This window comes from Phacochoerus africanus, chromosome 10 (genome assembly GCF_016906955.1).
Source record: "Phacochoerus africanus isolate WHEZ1 chromosome 10, ROS_Pafr_v1, whole genome shotgun sequence".
In the NCBI taxonomy this organism is placed as follows: domain Eukaryota; kingdom Metazoa; phylum Chordata; class Mammalia; order Artiodactyla; family Suidae; genus Phacochoerus; species Phacochoerus africanus.
Window position 1 is genome coordinate 314,560 of NC_062553.1, and position 19,868 is coordinate 334,427.

The window sequence follows — 19,868 nt, forward strand, 5'->3', positions numbered from 1 at the left end:
CCTCCCAGAGTCAGGGAAGAACCAGTGGCAGCAGGACAGCCACTCCGCACAGCCAAAGCCCACCAGCACCAGCCCACCTCGCTGCTGACCCCAAGCCTGACATACTTTCGGGCCTGCGGCTGAGATGATCATGTGCCCAGGAGCCTGGACCCAGGGCTCGCCGTCCACCTGCACGGGTGTGGCCTTGAGGAGGGTGACACGGAAGTAGGCTCCCTGGGCGATGCGGATGCCAGAGCGCAGCCCACCCTGGACCTGGCCCTGGTGAGGGAGAGGGCGAGCCTTGCTTAGTGGGCGGCAGCGCCACCCCCACCCCCGCTCCTGGCCCCTCACTCACCATGTGCATGACACCTGTCACCCCCACCACCTCCAGCAGCCCGTCGTCCATGCGCGGCTTCTCAAACCTCGAGTCACTGTCGGAGCCCCACAGGTCGGCCCCCGAGCCCCAGCTGCACCGGGAGGGAGGGCACACAGGTAAGCGCGCAGGCTGGAGAGGAGGCCAGCGGGGCCAGCGCCCGCGGGAGCCGCACCCGCCAGCACCTGGGGATGTTGATGAAGATGAGCCCCTCGATGCTGGGCAGCTCCACCTCCCGCCGCTCCACCTGCAGCCGGATCTCCCTGTGCAGGCTGCGGGAGTGGCTGATCTTCTGCAGTCCGACCCGCACGTACACGCCCTTGTTGTGGAACCTAAGGGTGGGGGGCGCCTGCTGTCACAAGACAGGCCCCATCCCCGCCCCCCAGTCACTGCCAGCCCCAGGAAGGACGCTCCCAACCCTGGGCCCTCTGGCACCTGCTCGTGAACTTGCCGGGCTCTTCCTCCCGCGCCTGGTGGAAGTCCAGGCTTAGCTCTGCGTCGATGCCAATCCCACAGTAGTTACTCATCTGCACAACCTGACAAGCAGACACGTCCTCCCGTGGCCCTGGTCGGCCCCCACCAGGCGCTCCGCCTCCCCCCGGTGGGTCCAGCCTCCTCGTCCAGAGCCACTTCTGTCTGGAGACTGATCAGCACTCAGGAGCCAGCAGCACGCGGTGCCAACAAGTCACCACTGTGCCTCCGCTTCCCTGTCCAGAAGGGGCAGCACTGGTGCCTACGCCAAGGTGTGGCTGGCACGAGAACGAATGCCCAGACAGGTGTGGCAGGGTCACCAAGAGGGTGCCACACCCTCCCCCGAGAAAACCAGTACCTTGGGGGGCTCTGTGTCTGCCACGCCATCCTCCCCACTGCCAGTCTCGTGAGCATCCAGCAGGATGGTCCAGCGGTCCATGAGCACAGCATCAGCCTCGTCCACAGACACCAGCACGGAGAATGGGTCCTCTCCACTGTAGCCCGCCCCCCAGCGGAGGACCCGGCCAAGGTCATTCCCTGGGACACGGGCAGGACGCATGCTGACTCTCCACACCTGCCACTAGGCCCAGGCCCCGCCAGGATGGGGCAGGGAGAGAAGGAACCCGAGGCCCCACCCCACAGCTCGCTGGCTTCACCTGTGCCCAGGGGCAAAATGGCCACAGCAGGCTCTGGGCAGGCCAGCCGGTGTCGCATCTCTTCCAGGGCGGCGAGCACCCAGCCCACGGTGCCGTCCCCACCACACACCAGCACCCGGAAGCAGGGCACCTGGGAGAACACGTGGAACCTGGCAGCAGGGAGACAGAAGCGTCCCACCACCAGCCATGGCCACAGTCATGAACAAGCAGGGATGGGAAGCCACCCTGGGGGCCGAGTGGGGCTGTAGCTCCTCCCCAGCCCAGGACAACCTCTGGGGGGGGGAGGGTGCACTCACACTCCTTCGGGCAGCAGGGCCCCACACTCACCCGGGCAGAGGCCCCCCGTTGGTCAGCTCAAAGACCTGGTGAGGGTTGAGCAGCTTCCGGAAACTGCAGAGCAGGTCCCGGCCCTTGAGGCCTCCACTTTTGGGGTTCACAAACACGAGGAGGGGGCGGCAGTCTGGGGGCAACTTTGTGTGCTGACAGATGGGGCTGCATCAGGGTGGGCTCCCCAGGCTGCCCCTCAGAGGCATAGCCTCCCCTTGCCACGCTGCCCGGGCAATGGCTGCCCTGACCCTAAGCCCACCCGGCCCAAGCCAGCCTGGGGCCAGCACACATAGGACCCCACATGGCCACGCCACCTCCCCACTGACCGCTCGGGTGCCTCCCACTGGCCCACAGAGCAGGAAAGGTGCCAGAGCCAGCCTGGAGCCCCGAGCACACAGGCCACACCGCACCCACCATGACAGGTGTCCTCAGAGCACACCCACTGCCTGGTCCCCACAGCCCACGAGACCAGGCTGGAAGCCGATGTGTGACCCCACCTGCCCTTCTCAGAGCCACTGCTCCCAGGGCCCACCCACAGCAGCCGGGAGCAGCCCAGCTCGCAGGACGGCCCCATGTCTTCCCTCGACCACAGGGTGACCAAGCCCCCTCCCACGCATGACTGCAGGAACCGTGCCCAAGAGAGGGCAGAGAGCAGGTGTCCCCACAAGGGTGAGGACATGGGACAGGGTTCCCCACGATGGGAATTGCTAGGTGACAGGAGACGAACAAGCGTAGACGCCGTGGGCAGTGGCAGCATATGGGCTCAGCCGTGGCTCAAGACCAAGGACACACTTGGGGTGACGTGTCACCCACTGGGCAGAGCTGCCTGCGGCCACCACTTACCCACTCACCCCAGGGCAGGCGGCTGCCAGGAGAGAGAAAGTGGGTGTTGGCATTACCCACCTGTCTGCCCACGGGGCCAGCGGAGGGGACCCTGACCTGCCGTGGCCACATCCTCATCTGATGACCTAAAGACCTGCCCATCCAGCCACAGACCCTGAACTCATTCTGCTCTAATTCTACTTGGCCTGAACTGGGGCCTGGGTCATAGATCCCTTGGTGGTGGTGGTAGGGGGGGGTCCTTGGGGCCAGCAGGGCAGAGGACCAGAGGCTGCTACCAGGGTGCACAGGGCATGGGGCGCTGCTGGGACTTTAGGACAGCCTCCAAAATCAGGAAGCATCACCTACTGGCCAGAGGAGGCCCGGGGTGGGGGGGGGGGGCGGAGGCAGGAATCCAGAGGCCTCCTGGGCAGGGAGAGGAGGGCCACACAAGTCACAAGTACACCCAGCCCTTAGGAGGCGGCCACTGCAGGGCCAGTCAGCCAGCAGGCAGGCCTCTCACCGTCGGACCTCGGGCCCCTCCCTCGGTGTGAACTGGCTGCGCACACACGCGTGGACTTTGCTCTGACCGCCCCGCATTCAACAAAACAGCCGTGGAGGCCGCGCCCACAGGCCCCATCCCAGCACCACTCACCAGCACATCCGGGAGCACCAGGGCGGTCAGCAGCCGGCCGTGCACAGACGTGTCCCTGACCAGCATGTACAGCCGCTCGGCCTCCGCAAAGCAGGCCACGTCCAGCACCACCGCACCTGCGGCAGGTGGCCCATGAGCTCGGGCGCCTGTCCTGAGGCCCCACCTCCACAGTGTCTGGACCGCAGGCCTCACCTCCTCCATCTGGGGCCAGGTGGCCCCAGTTCTGGCTTTGGCCCATTTCAGGTCAGCCCATCCCAAGGCATCTCCACGGTGTGTGATCCCTGCCCCCCCCCCCCACCCGGGGATCCGTCAAGGACAGCTGGGCTCCGAAACAAAACATGCTGGGTGGACGTGAGCAAGGCCACCAGGAGGCAGGGGGGCAGATCTGCACCCTGTTCTCCCCCCTCCCCGCCCCCCGCCGAGCCCCCCAGCATCCAAGAGAGGCATGAGGACGCTGGTAACTCACAGAGGGGTGGGCCTCACAGGACCGTCCTCCCGCTGGGTAGATTTGAAGCTTCCCCCCACTAAAGAGTTGAACCCGCGGGCAGAACAGGCACCGCGGTCATGTTTTAGCAAGAGCATCACAGCCGTGAGCCAGGAAATGAAACACAAGTGTTGTGCCTGGCGGAAGTGAGAGGGCAGGGCTGCTCCAGGGGGCAACCTTGGCCAAACCTGACCCTCGCTCGGGAGTGGCTCACCTTGCGTGGAGTAGACGTGGCTGACAGACACCAGGCCAGCTGCAAAGAGGAGCTGCGGTCGGCCTCACGGGGCCCACCCCGGGCCTCAGACCCCAGGCAGCCCCGTCCAGCCTCCCAGGCCAGCCTCCCTGCCCTGTGTTCACACCACCCAACAGAGGACCTCCCCCACGAAGTGCCCCCGCCTCCAGGCACAGGTCACCCCCCAGGGTCCAGAGCAGGAGGCTCAGAAACCCTTCAGAGGAGGTGATGGGGTCTGGGCCCCAGAGTGAGAAGAGAGACCCGCTGGCAGGAACCCGCTCAGCACAGGCTCAACAGCGACCGGGGGAAGTGCGGGAGCAGGAGCCCACCTTGGCACCGCACCCCCGCCCCACCCCTGTGGCCCAGAGCGCCAGACCAGCCCAGGCAGCCGCACCTTTGCTGGCCACAGCCTCGTCCAGCAGACTGCTGTACTCCTGGAGGGACAGGCCAGGAGGCAGACCACCCACGAAGAGAGAGACACGTGGGGCCACCGCTCTGTTCTCAGCCACGTAGAACCTCGTCTGGCCCATCTGCCGCAGGGACGTCTGTGGGGAGGCGACACTGAGCAGAGCACTAGAGGGAGGGGCTCCAGGCCCCTCCACCCTCCCTGTCCATAGGAGCCGAAGGGGAGACTCCCCGGGCTGGACCCCACCAAGACGGAAGAGGAGTGGAAGGCCGCACAGGCTTCCTTCGTTGGGACAAGGCCTCCCCACCTCCCCGCAGGGAATGGGCACTGCTGGCCAAGATGCTCAGCTGCCCACCAGGGTGGACGTGGTGTCCCAAGGGCAGACCCTCTCTCTACGAGGTAGAGGCCACGGCCAAAGGCCAGCAGCTCCCCAGGGGCCAGTGCCCACATCCACTGACCTGCCGGATATCATGAAGCCGGTCAAGCAAGGGCTCTTCGGCCGCCAGCACCGTGCGCTGGACTGTGGGGTGGAGAGACAGCAGCCGTTAGCACCAGGCACTGCGGCCACCTCCAAAAACAGATGTCCTGGGGCCACAGGGCCCCTGGGGCAGAGCTGATGAGCGCGTTGGCTGCAGGCGGCCCACTCACCTTGCCGGCTGCCCATGAGCGCCTCCACCAGCTGGAAGCTCTCGGGCCCCTCGTCCTGTGGGGTGGAGTTCTCCGTGTGAGGCCTGGACAAGCCCCCCACTCCCGAGGACCCACCTAGGGCCGCCACACCAGGCAGGGTGGGTCCGGCACACACACCTGGCAGCCAAGCAGCGGAAGAACCTCCTGCACCACGGTCCGGGCAGTGCTCTGGGGCGTCACGCGGATGGACACGTAGGCCACGCCCACCCTGCGGGGGACAAGCTCAGGTGCCGGCTCCGATGGTCGGCCCCCACGCCCCCCCCTCCCACTGCGGATCCTGCTGGGCCTGGGTCTCACTTGAGCCAGGCAGGGTAGATCTTCAGAACCTCCTGGGTGCGGGGCCGAGCACGAATGATCCAGGCCTCAGCACCATCTCGGGCCCCTGGGCCTCTGCTGCCCTCCTCTTCGACGGTCTCGCCACTCCAGAACCTTCCTAGGGCCCCGAGGTCAACAGCCTGTGCAGGCTGGGGGACTGCCTGCAGCTGGAAGTGCTGAGGATCCTCCGTGATGTAATAGGCCCGCAGCGCGGCCTCCTGCAGAGAGGGGAGCGGCCGCGCCAGGAGCCAGGCCATGCTGGGTCCCTGCGGCCCCCCAGGAACAGGCCTGCGAAGCTGCTGTGCGCCCCCTCTTACCAGCACCTCCTGGTTCCTGGCCTGTCGGGGGACAGTGATGACACGAGAATGGTTTCGCAGCACGGAGTCGTTGCCGTCAAATATCTTCAGGGTCTGCTTGCCTGGCCACAGGGAAGGGGGTGCAGATCCGTGGAGTGGGGAACAGGATAGGGGGAAGGGGATGGGAGGGGGTACTGGGCCCAGGGAAGGGGCACCTACTGGACTCTGGCACCACCACCTCTCTCCCTGGGCCGGCGGGGGCGCTCGCGTCCGCGCTGTCTTCTCCCTCACCTGTGGGACCATCAGAGCTGGACTCAATCGATGGAAGCCCAGCCACCCTCCACAGGGACCCGCTCCCTGCTGCCCGCGCTCACCCGGCTCCGGGGTCGCGCTCTCGGAGATACGAAAGCAGTGCATCTTGCTGAAGTTGCGGGATAGTAGGCGCACGCACGCTGGGGGCAGGACCATGGTGCGCAGGCGCCCGAAAGTGCACTCGGGGGCGAGAGCCGTAGAGCAGACGGAGTGGGCCTGGGGTCAGGGTGGGGAAAGGAGGAGCAGGGGCTTGAGCCTGGGGCCCTTGAGCAGAAGAGGGCCTGGGTCCAAGCCAGCGGTGAGTGACTTGCCCAGCCTCCCACGCTGAGTGTGCACAGCGGGTGGCCCTACAACCCCCCCCCCTCACCCCGTCCTGATTCTCCGCTGTACAACCGAACCCCACCCAAAGGCCGGAAAAGAACGCGATGCAAACGAGCTCGGATAGAGAAGAGGTGCCCCCAAGTTTCCCCAGGACCCTCTCACCCTGCTGCGCCCATGGACCTCGCAGCCGGCCAGGCCAGCCTCGACCCCCGCCTCTGCCCTGCCCCACCTGGACACCAACCCCTCTCCGGCCCCGCCCCACCTGGACGCCGCACCACTCGCAGCGCAAGCCGGCCAGCACGTCGGACGAACCGCAGGTTTTCCGGCAGACCTCGCAGCGCGCGCCCGAGGGCAGGTTCCCCTCCCGCCAGTGGTGGAGACGCAAGTCCTGCGGGAGAGGCCGGTCAGCGGGCTCGGCCGGCCCCGCCCCTCCACTGCCCTCCCGCCTGGCCCAGGCGGCCGGGCCGGCGCACTCACGTGGTCCCGGTGCCCGTCCCGGTGGCACTGGCGGCAGTCGCTGCAGGCGAAGGGCACACAGTCGAGGTGAACGTGCAGCTCACACACTGGGGGGCGGGCAGGGTTAGGGGCCTCTCGCTGCCCCACCGGGACCCTGCCAGCCCCCTTGTCGCAGGCCTCTCTGTACCGCCCCGGGCCCTTCCCTCCCTTGGCCACCCTTTCTTTAATCATTTTGGGCCCAACATGCGGGGCAGGAGCAGCCCCCCACCCCTCAGCGGGGTGGGAACCAGCATTTCCACATCTCGGCCAGACTGGCCCACCTCAACACCCAGCCTCTGAACCTGCCATCCGGGGAACCTGCCTCCCTGCTGCGCCTCTAGAATCCACAAATTCTCCTGCCCCCACCCCAGATCGCAGGGCAGCAAAGACCTGGTCCCTGTTGGGCAGGGGGCGGGGGGGCTCAGACCCCAGAGGACCAGGCAGGCTCCTGGTAGTACCTTCACAGCGAAGCCCAGGCACCTCCAGGCCCTTTCGGCACACCCCGCAAAACTTGCGCTTGTAGAGCCCCCGGGGCCCGAAGCAGTGGGCCACCGGGACCTGGAAGGAGCAGAGCGCTGCCTTAGCCTGGGGCCCATGGCCTGGCACCCTCACCCCTGGATGCCCGGTCCCCAAGCCCCACTTCCTCTCTGTCCCAGCCCTGGCCACCTGCCTGGCCGCTATACACCCCTAAGTCCTCTCGAGCGCTATTAATACCATGTGGTGCCTCAAAGCCCCTCCACGCTCCCAAGGGGTTCTGCTGGGGACTGGCCAGCACATGGACCTCCCCATTCCCCGTGCAAGGCCAACTCAGGGCTGTCCCAGGCCGTGATCCCAGATGGCCCCTTCTGCAGCTCAGGCCCCAGCTGGTCCTGCCCAGGCCCGATACGGCCAAGGTTGCGTGGGGGCTGACCCCAGGCCTGTTCCCCTTTGTGATACATGTGGCGCCACGTGGATGAAGTACAGGTGGAGGGAGGCCCACCAACAGGCGGCAGGGGCAGTGCTGGTACCGGGACCCCAGGAGAAGACAGAGTCAGAACCACGGGGAAGTGAGGCCCAGCTGCTCTGCTGGGAGGGGCTCAGAGGCAGAGGCGCACTCCACACTCAAGGACCCAGACCAGCTCAAGGGAGGACTCCACGGCCACCCCATCCAACCCACCGTCCTGACTCCCAGCCCAGCCCCTGCCAGCCCAGCCCCTGCCACAGAGCCGGCCTCCCTCAACCCTCTGCACCCGCACCCACAGATGAGTCGCCCACACTCTATACGCACGTGGACAAGGCTGGGCGCCACGCTGGCGCAGGGCGTCCTCACGTGCTTCAGGCACTTCTCATGGGACATGAAGTTGCAGGCTATGGGAATGAGAGCCCGTGAGTTAGCCCCGTCCTGCCCAGGAATCAAGAGACCCCAGGGCTTGGCACACGGAAGGGAGGCTGCAGACAGTGGGGCCTCCGAGGGCCATGGTGGGGGGCAGGCAGCATTCGATGACAGGGGAGAGAGCCGTCTCGGTGGGCCCACTCTCCCAGACCTGCTGGGAGCGCTTCATGCCTGTGGTGACTCACTGAAGGGCCCCCAGGCCCATCCCATTGTATGTGGGATTCACCTCCATCCTAACCCTAACCCTGGTCTTAGGGCTAGAGAGAGGGCCCAGTGGCAGCCTGCTCCCCTGCCCCACCCCCAAGAGCCCCTGGGGGCTCTGCCATCCTGGACGACGGTGTGTTCTGGTGTCCTGAGAGTGGCCCCTGACCCCGCCCCACCACCCCTCCCCTGACCCGCGCACAGGCCCAGCTCTTTGCAGTCGCTGTGAGGGGTAGGCGGGCAGGCAGGCAGTTGGCCAGCTCCCGTATCTCTACCTACCCCCCAGACCGGATTCTCCGGAGACACACTCCCCTCACTCTTCACAACTGCACACACCCGAATCTCCATCCCACACACAAGGGGCCTGCCCAGCCCAGAGCCAGTCTGTGACAGACCAGGAGCGCACCCACCAGGCAAGCAGGGCAGCCGGCCCAGTGAGGGCGGCACCTGCCCCCGGCCCAGAGGCTCCAAAGGTGGGGCAGCAAGGGGGCATCCGTACCCATACGGAGGAGGCCCGGGGAAGGGTACACAGTCCCTGTCAGCTCCCCTCCAGCCACTCGGACTGGCTCTGCCGCCATGGACGGCAGCAGCTGCGGGCACACGGCACCCGGCTTCCTCCTCTGGCCCCCAGAGATAGGCCTTGCTCCCCCCCATATATCCTGGGTGCTCCCTGGAAAGGGAGGGGGCTCTTCCTCCCACAGCCTTGTCAGGCCCTCTGCCTGCTGAGGTCACCAGCTCATCCTCCAGAGTTGGGGAGAAAGTCGGCACAGCACGCAGGGAAGGTCTCCACATCACCCCTTTCCTTCCTACAAGCTTCCTCGCCCCTCAGACTCAGCGCCCACCTGCAGGAGGTCATATCCTACCCTTGAGGGGAGCCTGCCACTTCCCCAGGCAGAAGGCATCCTGTGAAAGGGGCCCAGCCTCCTCTACCCAGACCCAGCCAATCCTTCTCTGCCAACCCCGGGCTGAGTGGTCCCTCTGTCCCCAGAGCCAAAGGCCTGTCTCTGCAAGCAGGGCAGGGACACCTTGCCCCATCCCCCGCAGAGAGGAGCAGGGCTAGAAGAGCCAGCCCTGGAAGCATGCATGACAACTGCCCAGGAGCCAGAGGAGGGAGAGCCTCCTTGCCCAGCCAGGCTGGCTTGGCGGCTGGGTGGGAGCTGTCGGGGCACGTCACACTCAGGGTGGCAGGGGCACGTCACACTCAGGGCGGCAGGCCCTGCCCGGCTCTCTGAGAGTCTGAGCTGGGCAGCGCCAACACTCGGCAGCGTGCACTCAGGGGAGAAGAGCCAGCACCAGACCCTGGGAGCCAGTGGCCCAGGGCCTGGACACGCTATTGTCCCTTGCACCTGCTCAGGGCTGGCTGGCCTCAAGCCCCAGTCCCTGCACCTGCCCTTCCCCGGCTGGATCCCAACCCACATGAAGAAGCCCAGGGAGCAGTTCTTTCCGCCATCGTGGGGAAGCGGCAGCAGCCACTCGACGGCCCCCCAGAACCCCGGAGGAACCGGTCCTCATCACCTCCACGGGGAGGTCTGGGCCTGGCACACACCTGCCCGGGGGGGCAAGGGGCCCTGTCCTGGGGAGGCCATTGCTGGAAGTCCAGAGGTCAGAGGTCAGCGGTGGGATCGCGGGCGCTCACCGTCACACAGGATGCCGGCCAGCCCCCAGATGAAATCGGAGCAGAGGTGGCAGAAGGTGGGCTTGGTGAGCGTCACCTTCCTGAAGATGTGACCCAGCGCGGCGGGGCCTGGGGGCCTGGCGCCCGCCCGCTCCGGCCCCGACCCTGGCCCGGACCCCGGCCCCGACCGCGAGCGGCTTCCGGCGCCCAGCTCCGGACTGGAGGTCGGACTGCCCAGGAGAGGGGAGCCGCCGCCAAGCCAGGCGCGGGCTCCGGGCTCAGCCGCCGCCGCCATTCCCGGCCAGGGCGGCCCGAGCCCCGGCGGGGGACGAGTGCGGGGGTCGCGCTGCGTGCAAAACGGGCCAGCGTCCCCCCGTGGTCCCCCGCCGTCCGCGCCGGGCTTCCGACTGCGCCCGCCGCCACTGCGCAGGCGCGCGGTCGGGGGCGGGGCCAGGGGCGGGGCCGGCCAGGGGTGGGGCCGCGGGCGGGGTTGGGGCCTGCAGGCTGGGGCGAGGCCAAGGGGGTGGGATCTGCGGAGTGGGGCGGGGGGTGGGCGGGGCCAGCCTGCGGAGCCGGGACCCCGCGGAGATCCGAGCCGGGTGGCCAGAAGAGGCAGGCCGGTAGCCGGGACCCGGTTCCTGGCACACGGCCTCCAGACAGCGACGCGAGGTGTTTGCACCTGCGGTGACCTGGCCCGCGCCTGCGCAGACGGACGCCTCCCACGCGGCACCGAGATCACGCCCTTGGCTCGAGGCTGCGCGGGGCGACCTGGTGAGCGTACAGCACTGTCCCAGGTCCCCAGAGTGGAGTCTGGAAGACAGGCTCTGCCCTCAGGGGGCCCCGGTCTGGAGTCAGAGGAGCGGGGAAGGGGCTAGGGTCTCAGGGTGGGCGTCCTAGGGTGAGGTCCGGAGAGGAGCCAGCCTGGGCTCCACTCTGGGCGTCCTTGGGCGGAGGCGGGCGACTGAGATGGTTCTGGGGCTGGACGGCCTGGCTCCCCGCGTGCTCCCCCCAGCCGCGTGTAAGCGGCTCCGTCTGCAGAGTCTTTGGACGCTGCCTGGCCGCGAGCACCCTCAGGCGCCAGGTCCCTGTCCTGACGGGGCTCTGGGCCAGCAACGGCCAGGGGCTGGCCCGCTTGTTGGAGGATCGTTCCTTGCAGGAGGAGCCCCCTCCCATCATCTCTTCCTCGGAAGCCGGAAGCCGGAGGGACTGGCATCCTTCCTGGCCGACCTCACGCGACCCTCCGCCAGGCCTCTCCCTCTGTGAAAGATCCCCCCCGCACCGCACTCCCAGGGAATCCCAGCCCCTGAACCCCCCCCGCCCCGCGTTGTCTCCCGGGCGTGTCCACGCAGGTCACCCTGCCCCATCGCCTGCCATAGCTCCAGAGCCCCTGCACCTGCGGGCCTCACCGTGGCTTGTAGTGCGCTGCGTGGCCGGCTTCGTGGTTCGAGGGGCATCCCCAGGCTCTTTGTAGGCTGCCCTGGAGCTCGCATCCTCCCTGCGGGGTGAACAGGGGCTGCAGGGCCTGGAAGAGGAGAAAACCGGGGGCGATTGGTGCGGGGAGGGAGTAGTGAGGAAATGCCTACACATGTGCTAGGTCTGCTGGGAGGGGCTGCTAGGGACCTGGCTGAAGACAAGAGCAAAGCCTGGAGCAAGGAAGGGGGACACAGAGTCAGCCCCCAATCCTGTTTGAGCACCAGCTATACACCAGCGGCAGACAAAGAGCAACAAGCCGAAAAATAAGCCCAGAAATGCCACTTGGTGCCCAGTGTGGATGGAAGGAGCCAGGACGGAGCTGCAGGAGGACAAGCATCCACACGGGGGAACAGAGTCCGAAGCCCTGAGGCAGAGTCCCGCGGCGAGGCCAGGCACCCTCCCTGGGGCTTCCAGGATGGTCCGGCTCCTGGGGCCGCAACTCACTGCCAGCCTCCTCTCCCCTCAGCCCGCCTTGTGGCTCCGGGAGAGTCCTGACCCCGCCGAGGTCTCTGTTGCAGACCATGCCTCTCCATTCACACTGTAGTAGCTGCCTCTAAGGAAACAGGACCTCAGGCTTTATCTTTCTCCATTTGCAAGAAAATGGACTGCAGGAAAAACATCTTGGAAAGGAAACTCCACATCTGACCATTACTGCAGACTTTCACTGTGTTTCGTATTCACTAAAATGGCAAAGATACTTCATCGCACCATCCCATGACCCGTTTTTGTTTTTGTTTTTGTCTGTCATTCATGGCATGTGAAGTTCTCAGGCTTAGGGGCCGAACCGGAGTCACAGCAATGCCAGATCCAAGCTGAGTCTTCGACCTACAACATAGCTCACAGCAACGCCCCATCCTTAAGCCACTGAGTGAGGCTAGGGATCGAACCTGAGTCCTCATGGATACTAGTTGGGTTCATAACCTGCTGAGTCACAGTGGGAACTCCCTGAACTTCTTAGAATACCTTCCAAAATAGCTAGCAGCTTCTAGAAGACACTTAAAACTAAACCTCTGCTTGGGATGCACATCGAAATTCTGGACAGGCCGCAGCAGATGCTCGTTTCTGTTGGTTCTAGATGCTGCGGTCTGAGATCAGGGTGCCAGCATGGTGGGTCCTGCTGAGGACACAGCCCTGTCCTGCAGATGCCACCTTCTGGCCCATGGTGGCTGTGGGAGTCCCAACCCCGTGACCTCGTCCAACCCTAATTGCCCCCAAAGGCCCGCTTCCAAAGACCATCACAAGGGGGTAGAGTTTTGGCATATTCATCCGTGGGACAGTCAATGCAGTTTAAGCCACCTAGCTGGTGGTGCTTTGTGGCAGGAACCCAGGCAAAGTGAGGTGCCCACAGATGCTTCGGGGCTGCCTGGAAGGCCGGGAAGTGGCTGGTCCTGCCTTAATTGGGACTGGCTTCTTTCACCCAAGGTTTTGTCTTGAATTCCGCTGAGGGGGCCTGTGAGTATCTGGCCCCCTGTGTGCTGCCGAGTGTCCCTTCTAGGGCAGTGGGCTTGGGTGCTGGTACCAGACTCGAGCTGTTCTGAAAAATGCTTGGGAATATTCCTGTCCAGGTGTTTGGACACCACGTGTGCCCAGGTCCACATGTCTGCTTAGCATTTGCTTCATTTGCTCCTGGCTCAAACAGCCTTCCAAAAGTGCGCAGAGAAATAAAAGTTGGCACTTCCACGGGCAACGCGGGAGACTCAGTTTCACAAGCTCAGCCTTTCCGGTGGGGCGCAGAGGTATTTGCGTGGCTTCGGCTTTTGCTGCGGCGGCGGCCCGGGAGGGAGCCCAGCATCCCGGGTCCTTCTGCCGTCTGCAGCTCTTCTTGTGAGGCTGCGTCTGGTCCCTTTTCTATTGACTGTCTCTGTCTTGTTGATTTGAAACTGTTCTCTATATATTCTGGGGGTGGCTTTTTGTCGGGTACAGGCACTTATCAGTATTCTTTGTCACACTCTGTAAAGTCCCCTCGGCCTTGGACTCCCTGACCAGCCAGCCTGAAACTCAGGGCTGCTCCCTGCCAGCCCGGGTCACCCCGCTTCACCAGCGGTCAGCCTGGTTCCCTGTGCGCTTCCGTTTGAAGGGGGCTTATTGAACAGACGTGGCTGACTCAGGAGCCCAGGCCCAGGCAGCAGCACCATCACTCGGCCTGGACAAAGCTCGCCCAGCGCCCACTCGGCTCCGTCAGGCATCCCAGCCTCCTGCACTCAGAGCTCCGGGCGGAAGGAGCCCTGGGCTGGGGGCCCTGAAGCAGCAAGTCACCCACTGAGCCCCAAAGGCAAAAATGCGGCACCGAACAGGCAGAAGAGGACTTGCCCCCGGATGAGCTGAAGCAGGAAAGTGGGGGACACCAAGGGGACCCCGAGGGTGCAAAGGCAGGCTCTGCGAATATCGGGCGGACTGTGTCTGCCCCTTCACACCGGCGGCCCGGCGCTGGCTCAGTGGGGGCTCTTGGAGCGTGGGCTGTATTTCCCTTCTGGGGAGGGCCTTTAAGTCCTCGAGCTGTGAAGACACCCTTGTCTGAGAAGACAGCTGTCTGCCTTTCCCACGGGTGCCTCCCAGCTGCCAGCCTGTGTGGCAGTGGTCGTGTCCACTCGGCTGATACATGACCAGGTAAGGGTGAGGCTGGGCCCGCTCAGGTGTGGGGCGGCCTGAAGTGGATGGGGCTCTCTTTAAGAAACAGTGAACAATTACTTCGATAAAATTGGGAGCACCTTTATTCTGAAGGAGAGAAAAACATCACAACAAATTAAACATTAAGACATTGGCAAAGGAGGAGTTCCCGCTGTGGTACAGTGGGTTAAGGATCTGGCGTTGCCACAGGTATGGCATAGGGCTCAGCTGCGGCTCAGATTTGATTTGATACCTGGCCTGGGAATTTCCATATGCTGTGAGTGCAACCAAAAAAAAAAAAAAAAAGACGTAAGGATAACTTGATCCCCTTGCTGTACAGTGGGAAAATAAAGTATATATTAAAAAAAAAAATGACACTCACAAAAAAAGAGTTCCCTTGGGGTGCAGGTGGTTAAGAACTCAGCATTGTCACTGCTGTGATGCGGGTTCCGCCCCTGGCCCAGGAAGGTCTGCATGCTTCAGGTGCAGCCAAAGGAAAAAAAAAGTCAAGGCCATTATCACAACGGCAGAGAACCTTGTCATGTTTCTTCACGTATGAGCTGGGAGGTTTCAGGGTGGCACAGTTTTCTTGTGCCACAACCAATCTAAAATACCCTCCTGATCTGTCCAAACTTCTTACGTCGTGTCCTCGTCACATTGGCTGGTAGGCCTGCATTCTCTTGTTGATGTCAGCATTTCCTGCTACATCAGCGGGTGCTTAACCATTTTCCAAAAGTCGGGTGACTCACTCCTTCCTCCGGGTTAGTTGCTTCAGGGTTCCTGGAAGCCGTTTTCTGCACCAGGGTGTCCTTTGTGAAGGTCGCTAAGCTAGCAACTGGGAGGGACACACGTGTACCCCAGTGACCCCCAACCAGTGTTCCCACGACCAAACTTCCCCTTGGCCAGACCCCAAAGGTGCCCCCCCCCCGGCGCCCCGCCAGCAAGAGGGGAAGTGTGGCGGGGGACCCGACCGTGTGGGAGCCCCTGTGGTCACTTTGTCTTCCTTCGTTCAGCAGGTTTTATCAAAACTTGTGAGCACATGAGCGAGGCCCACTGAGAACACAGGCCACTGAGTCCCTGCAGTGCCTCTGTCCGTCTTTGCCCTGGGCCCCGCTGTCCCCACTGCTCTGGCATCACAGCCCCAGTCTCGGCCAGCAGGAGCCCCTGGGTGTGTTCAGGGCGTGGGCAGGACCACGGTCCCTCCAGCTGCTAGAGCCGCATTCCCGGCGTTCCTGGGCACCTGGCCCCTTCCTTCCTCATCAAAGGCAGCAGCATTGCATCTTTGTTCGAAAGTTTGTGCCCAGGATTTGTTTTCATCAGACACGGTGAGGTGACAGGACCGAGACAAACTGCCTTTGAAGGAAGACTTGGTTCTTCACGTGTCCCAAGAGAAGGGGCCACCACGGAGGCAGGCCCATGGCCGCAGCACAGGTTTGGGTTCCAGGTAGAAGCAGGAACCAAGCAGGGAACAGGGCCCAGAGCCTCTCCTGGGGGTTTTGCAGGAAGGAGCGGCGGGGGCAGCTTCGGTATGGAGTGACGTGGGGCCGGACCGATGGAGGGGCTTGGGCAGGCCTGCACTCTGGGGGCAGCCCCTGGCTGTCCAGCGCCCCGCCCTGGATGCTGAGACTGGACCAAGGGGCTGGCTGGGGTGTGGGCTCTGGGCCAGTTCACTGGGGGAGGCTCGGCCTTGGAAGGGGTCCCAAAGGCCAGAGCCCCAAGGACACAGAAAATAAGCAAATGTAGCCAACAGAGTCAGACAGATGGGGGAGAGAGGGGACCATTCTCACCTGCTTAGAGACACCGGCCAGATTTCAGAGAAGAAAAAGGACAGAAAGACGGATGGTCCGGCCAGCAGAGCCCCTGGTCCTCTCGCCAGCCGGATCCAGAGACAAAAAGCCCAACAGAAAAATGAATGAATAAATAAATGAGGCAGGAGAAAAGGAAAAAACCACTCTAAGGGCACGGAGGAGAGAAAATGCAGCCCAATCCTGCGTTCTTTAACCTGGGAAAGTCAAGGGTCCCTCGTGGTCGGAATCCACAGCCCTGCAGCTCTGGCCCCACCCTTAGGGCCCCCACACCCAAATGCTAAGACTGCTGAAATTATGGACTCAACCCAACCAACTACCAAAACATTTTGCTCAGTCTGTGCCCTCCCCCAGCCTCTCGGCTGCAGTTGCCGCCAGCCCAAGGGACACGCTTGCCTCCTCTCCAGGCTTCCCTCGGCCCCCCCGCAGCCAGCCTTTCTCACAAGGAGATCCACCTGACACACCGGGCTGACATCTTTTAGTCCTCGTTGGCTTCTGGTGGCCGCACACTCTTCCCCCAGACCCTTGGCCACCCAGGGAACCCCTTGGGTCCGCCCGAGCAATAGCGGTAGGACTTCGTGGACTGTGCAAGCAGCACTGGGGTCAGTGCAGTGCTGAGGCTTCCCGCCCCTCGGCCCCGACAACAGTCGGACCCAGAGGTCCACACACAGGGCCCAACCCCACGCAGCTGTCTTAGCAGTGGGTGCCCTGAACAAGCGGCCCATTTTCACGTGGATCATACACTGGCCAGCCATCACCAAAAAATTCCTCCATTCAGAGTAAAGAACTCTGGGAATCTCTTATTCCACAGACACCCCGACTACCCCTTTTAATCACCTGTCTCCACATGCACTAAGGCCAGGATGTGGGGCCTGGCCAGGACCTGCTCACTCCCTTTGGACTTACAGACACACATGTCACTTTTCAAGGCACGATCCGTGAGGGCTCCCAGAGGGCCAGTCCCCCGGAGACATACTGGCCTCCTCAAGCATCCCGTTCCCAATTCCAGCCCAGAAAGTGGACCCCTGCATGGGTCTCTATCTTGCCCCAGGCCTCAATCTCTTTCAATTCAAGGCCCTTGGCTAGCCCACCCCTCACACCAACTTTACAGCCATTCCCTTTGCCCTTTCCTACATTACAGGGGATGAGTCCGGCCTCTGCAATAAAGACCCATCACTGGAGTTCCCGTCGTGGCACAGTGGTTAATGAATCCGACTAGGAACCATGAGGTTGCAGGTTTGGTCCCTGGCCTTTGTTCAGTGGGTTAAAGATCCGGCGTTGCCGTGAGCTGCGGTGTAGGTCGCAGACGCGGCTCGGATCCCATGTTGCTGTGGCTCTGGCGTAGGCCGGTGGCTACGGCTCCAATAGACCCCTAGCCTGGGAACCTCCATATGCCGCACTAGCGGCCCTAGAAAAGGCAAAAAGACAAGGCATATGTATATATGCTCCTTCCCTTCTCCACCTCCCCATGCAGTCCTGCCTCTTGCTCCTTGGATCTGTGTCCATCTGTCTAACCACAGCCGATTAAAACAAGCCCTCAGTACAAATTTTTGAACAATCTTCAGGCGTACCTGTCTAGGCACAGCAGAAATAAATCTGACTAGGAACCATGAGGTTGTGGGTTCCGTCCCTGGCCTCACTCAGGCCTCACTCAGTGGGTTAAGGATCCGGCGTTGCCATGAGCTGTAGGTGTAGGTCGCAGATGTGGCTCAGGTCTGGTGTTGCTATGGCTGTGGTGTAGGCTGGCAGCTGTAGCTCTGATTAGACCCCTAGCCTGGGAACCTCCATGTGCTGCGGGTGCGGCCCTAAAACGACAAAAGACCAAAAAAAATTTAAAACAAATAAACAAACCCAGAACTATCTCCAGATCAATTTCTCTCTTCTGAAGTCACCACGTGGCCTCTTTCGTGTCAAATCTCCCTCTGCCTCCCGCTTACGAGGATATCGTGATGACACTCAGGGCCCCTTCAGGTAATCTGGGATAATCGCCCTATCTCAAGACTCTGAACTTAATCGAAGCTGCAAAGTCCCTTTGCCGCGTAAGCTCACGCTAATAGGCTGTAGGCATGGCTGGGCCAGCCCGGCACACACTCGTGTTCCCCTTGAACTCCTGTGGGCGTCTCCTGCGTTTTCTGGTGGTGGCGGTGGTGGTTGTTTTTGTCTTCTCAGGCCCGCACCAGGGGCATATGGAAGTTCTCAGGCTAAGGGTCAAGTTGGAGCTGCACCTGCTGGCCTGCACTATAGCCACAGCAGTGCCAGATCCGAACCAAGTCTGCCACCTACACCACAGCTCACGGCAATGCCAGATCCTTAACCCACTGAGTGAGACCAGGGATCGAACCTGCGTCCTCATGAATGCCAGTCAGCTTTGTTTCCACCGAGCCACGACGGGAACTCCTTCTCCTGCGTTTTAGACTCTGGATATATTTCAAGCCCCACAGGACATTTTTATTGTCGCGTTCTGTGTCACTCTCCATTAGATTATAGACAACAGACCCTTCTGCTGTGTTCCATCCTTCCTGCTCCTCTGGGCCGTGGGATCATGGTTCTGAAAGGACACAGCTGACCTTTTCCATTAAGGAGGGTCAGTGGGGACACACACTCCCAGAGCCAGTCTCTCTGAATCGTCTTTTTTTGACCTCCGTTTTCAAAGTATACCTTTTGCTGGGTTGAGACGTCTCGGCTGCCAAGGTCCGCCTGCGGTTCTTTCCTCGTCGGCTGTTCCAGCTGCTTCTGCTGGAACGTCAGTGCTTTCTTGCTATTTCATGCTCTGAGGGTAACAGGTCCTTTCCCCTCTGGCTGCTCTGACGGTTTTGCTCTGGCTTTGGTTTCAACATCTCGCAAGAACACAGCTGGGCTCCTGTCTCTGTACGTTTCCTCTGGCTACACAGCATGTCTTCATTCCACGGCTGGATGTCACCCATCCCTCTTTTTTTTTTTTTCCTTTTGTCTTTTTAGGGTGGCACCTGTGGCATATGGAGGTTCCCAAGCTAAGGGTCCAATTGGAGCTGTAGCCACTGGCCTACACCACAGCCACGGCAATGCCAGATCCTTAACCCACTGAGCAAGGCCAGGGACCGAACCCGCAACCTCATGGTTCCTAGTCAGATTCGTTAACCACTGCGCCACACCGGGAACTCCACCCATCACTTTTAGAAAATGATCAGCTTCTCTCTCTTCAGCTTAAGGGACTAGGGACATGGGCTGGCTTTGGGGGTGAGTCCTGCTGTCCAGCGGAGGGGAGGGAGGAGGGTATGGGGACAGAGGGAGGCTGGTCCCCGCGTCCTGCAATGTCGGCCTGGTGGAGGGCGTGTTGCTGCAGGGTTCCTGTAGTATATGCGTGCGACTTAAAGCTTACCCCTTCGCAGTGCTGAGCCCCAGCTCCCCCAGCGGCCAGGCCGGGCTGCCAGCTGTCCATCTAGGTGTTCACTTGGCTTCTCAAAGGCAGCTCAGCACCCCGAGCACCCCTGTTGCTTTACAGCGGCCCCGCTCTCAGAAGACAGCACACCAGCCCGCTGCTCCAGCCAAAGTCCTTGCAGTCGCCAGTCCATCTTCCAAACGCGCCCCACGTCTGACCACCTCTCCCCGCCCTGCAGCCACCGCAGGTCTCTCAGCCGTCCAGCAGCCGCCTGGCCCCCTCACTGGGCTACTTCCCGCCCAGGCCGACCGACCAAAGCATCTCAGCAGAGGCCTTCACCAGTGCGGCTGAAGGCCCAGCGCTCTCCAAGGGACTCGCCGTCCCCACAGCCCGCTTAGCGCCGAAGGGGACCGAGGGGAGGAACCCGGCCAGAAGGGGTACCACATTGGGTGGCGGAGAGGACTGGCAGCCGGGAGGCCGCTGGGCAGAGCCCACCGTCCGAGACGAGCTCCGGATTCCGGAGCTTAGGGCGGTGCCGCGGTTGCGCTCGGCCCTGGCCTCGCCCCCACGCCCACCTCCCGCCAGACCCCGCCCACGCCGCTCTTCCTC

The 19,868-nt window shown here is 62.9% G+C and overlaps 1 protein-coding gene and 1 long non-coding RNA gene across 8 annotated transcripts in view; one reads left to right on the top strand and one right to left on the bottom strand.

The window, feature by feature from the left end:
- Positions 1–19,813, bottom strand: part of DGKQ (diacylglycerol kinase theta) — a 21,127-nt gene extending 1,314 nt beyond the window's left edge. The window contains exons 1-24 of one of the 7 annotated variants that reach the window (XM_047799496.1): positions 19,260–19,813; positions 18,560–18,867; positions 11,423–11,538; positions 8,096–8,175; positions 7,287–7,386; positions 6,811–6,896; positions 6,596–6,721; positions 6,075–6,228; positions 5,920–5,991; positions 5,722–5,822; positions 5,387–5,622; positions 5,207–5,297; positions 5,051–5,105; positions 4,861–4,922; positions 4,391–4,541; positions 3,979–4,017; positions 3,281–3,396; positions 1,807–1,958; positions 1,480–1,628; positions 1,182–1,360; positions 788–888; positions 538–684; positions 335–446; positions 106–258 (exon numbers count right to left, since the gene is read on the bottom strand). In XM_047799496.1, the coding sequence (XP_047655452.1) occupies positions 106–258; positions 335–446; positions 538–684; positions 788–888; positions 1,182–1,360; positions 1,480–1,628; positions 1,807–1,958; positions 3,281–3,396; positions 3,979–4,017; positions 4,391–4,541; positions 4,861–4,922; positions 5,051–5,105; positions 5,207–5,297; positions 5,387–5,622; positions 5,722–5,822; positions 5,920–5,991; positions 6,075–6,228; positions 6,596–6,721; positions 6,811–6,896; positions 7,287–7,386; positions 8,096–8,164 (2,451 nt within the window). In that variant the 5' untranslated portion in view covers positions 8,165–8,175; positions 11,423–11,538; positions 18,560–18,867; positions 19,260–19,813. The other 6 variants (XM_047799497.1, XM_047799493.1, XM_047799495.1 and 3 more) reach the window with 6 other exon arrangements.
- On the top strand, positions 10,566–12,199 carry LOC125138200 (uncharacterized). The gene is made up of 2 exons (XR_007137600.1): positions 10,566–10,787; positions 11,173–12,199. It is a non-coding gene; the product is annotated as an uncharacterized LOC125138200 (long non-coding RNA).
- Positions 19,814–19,868: the final 55 nt, after the last annotated feature.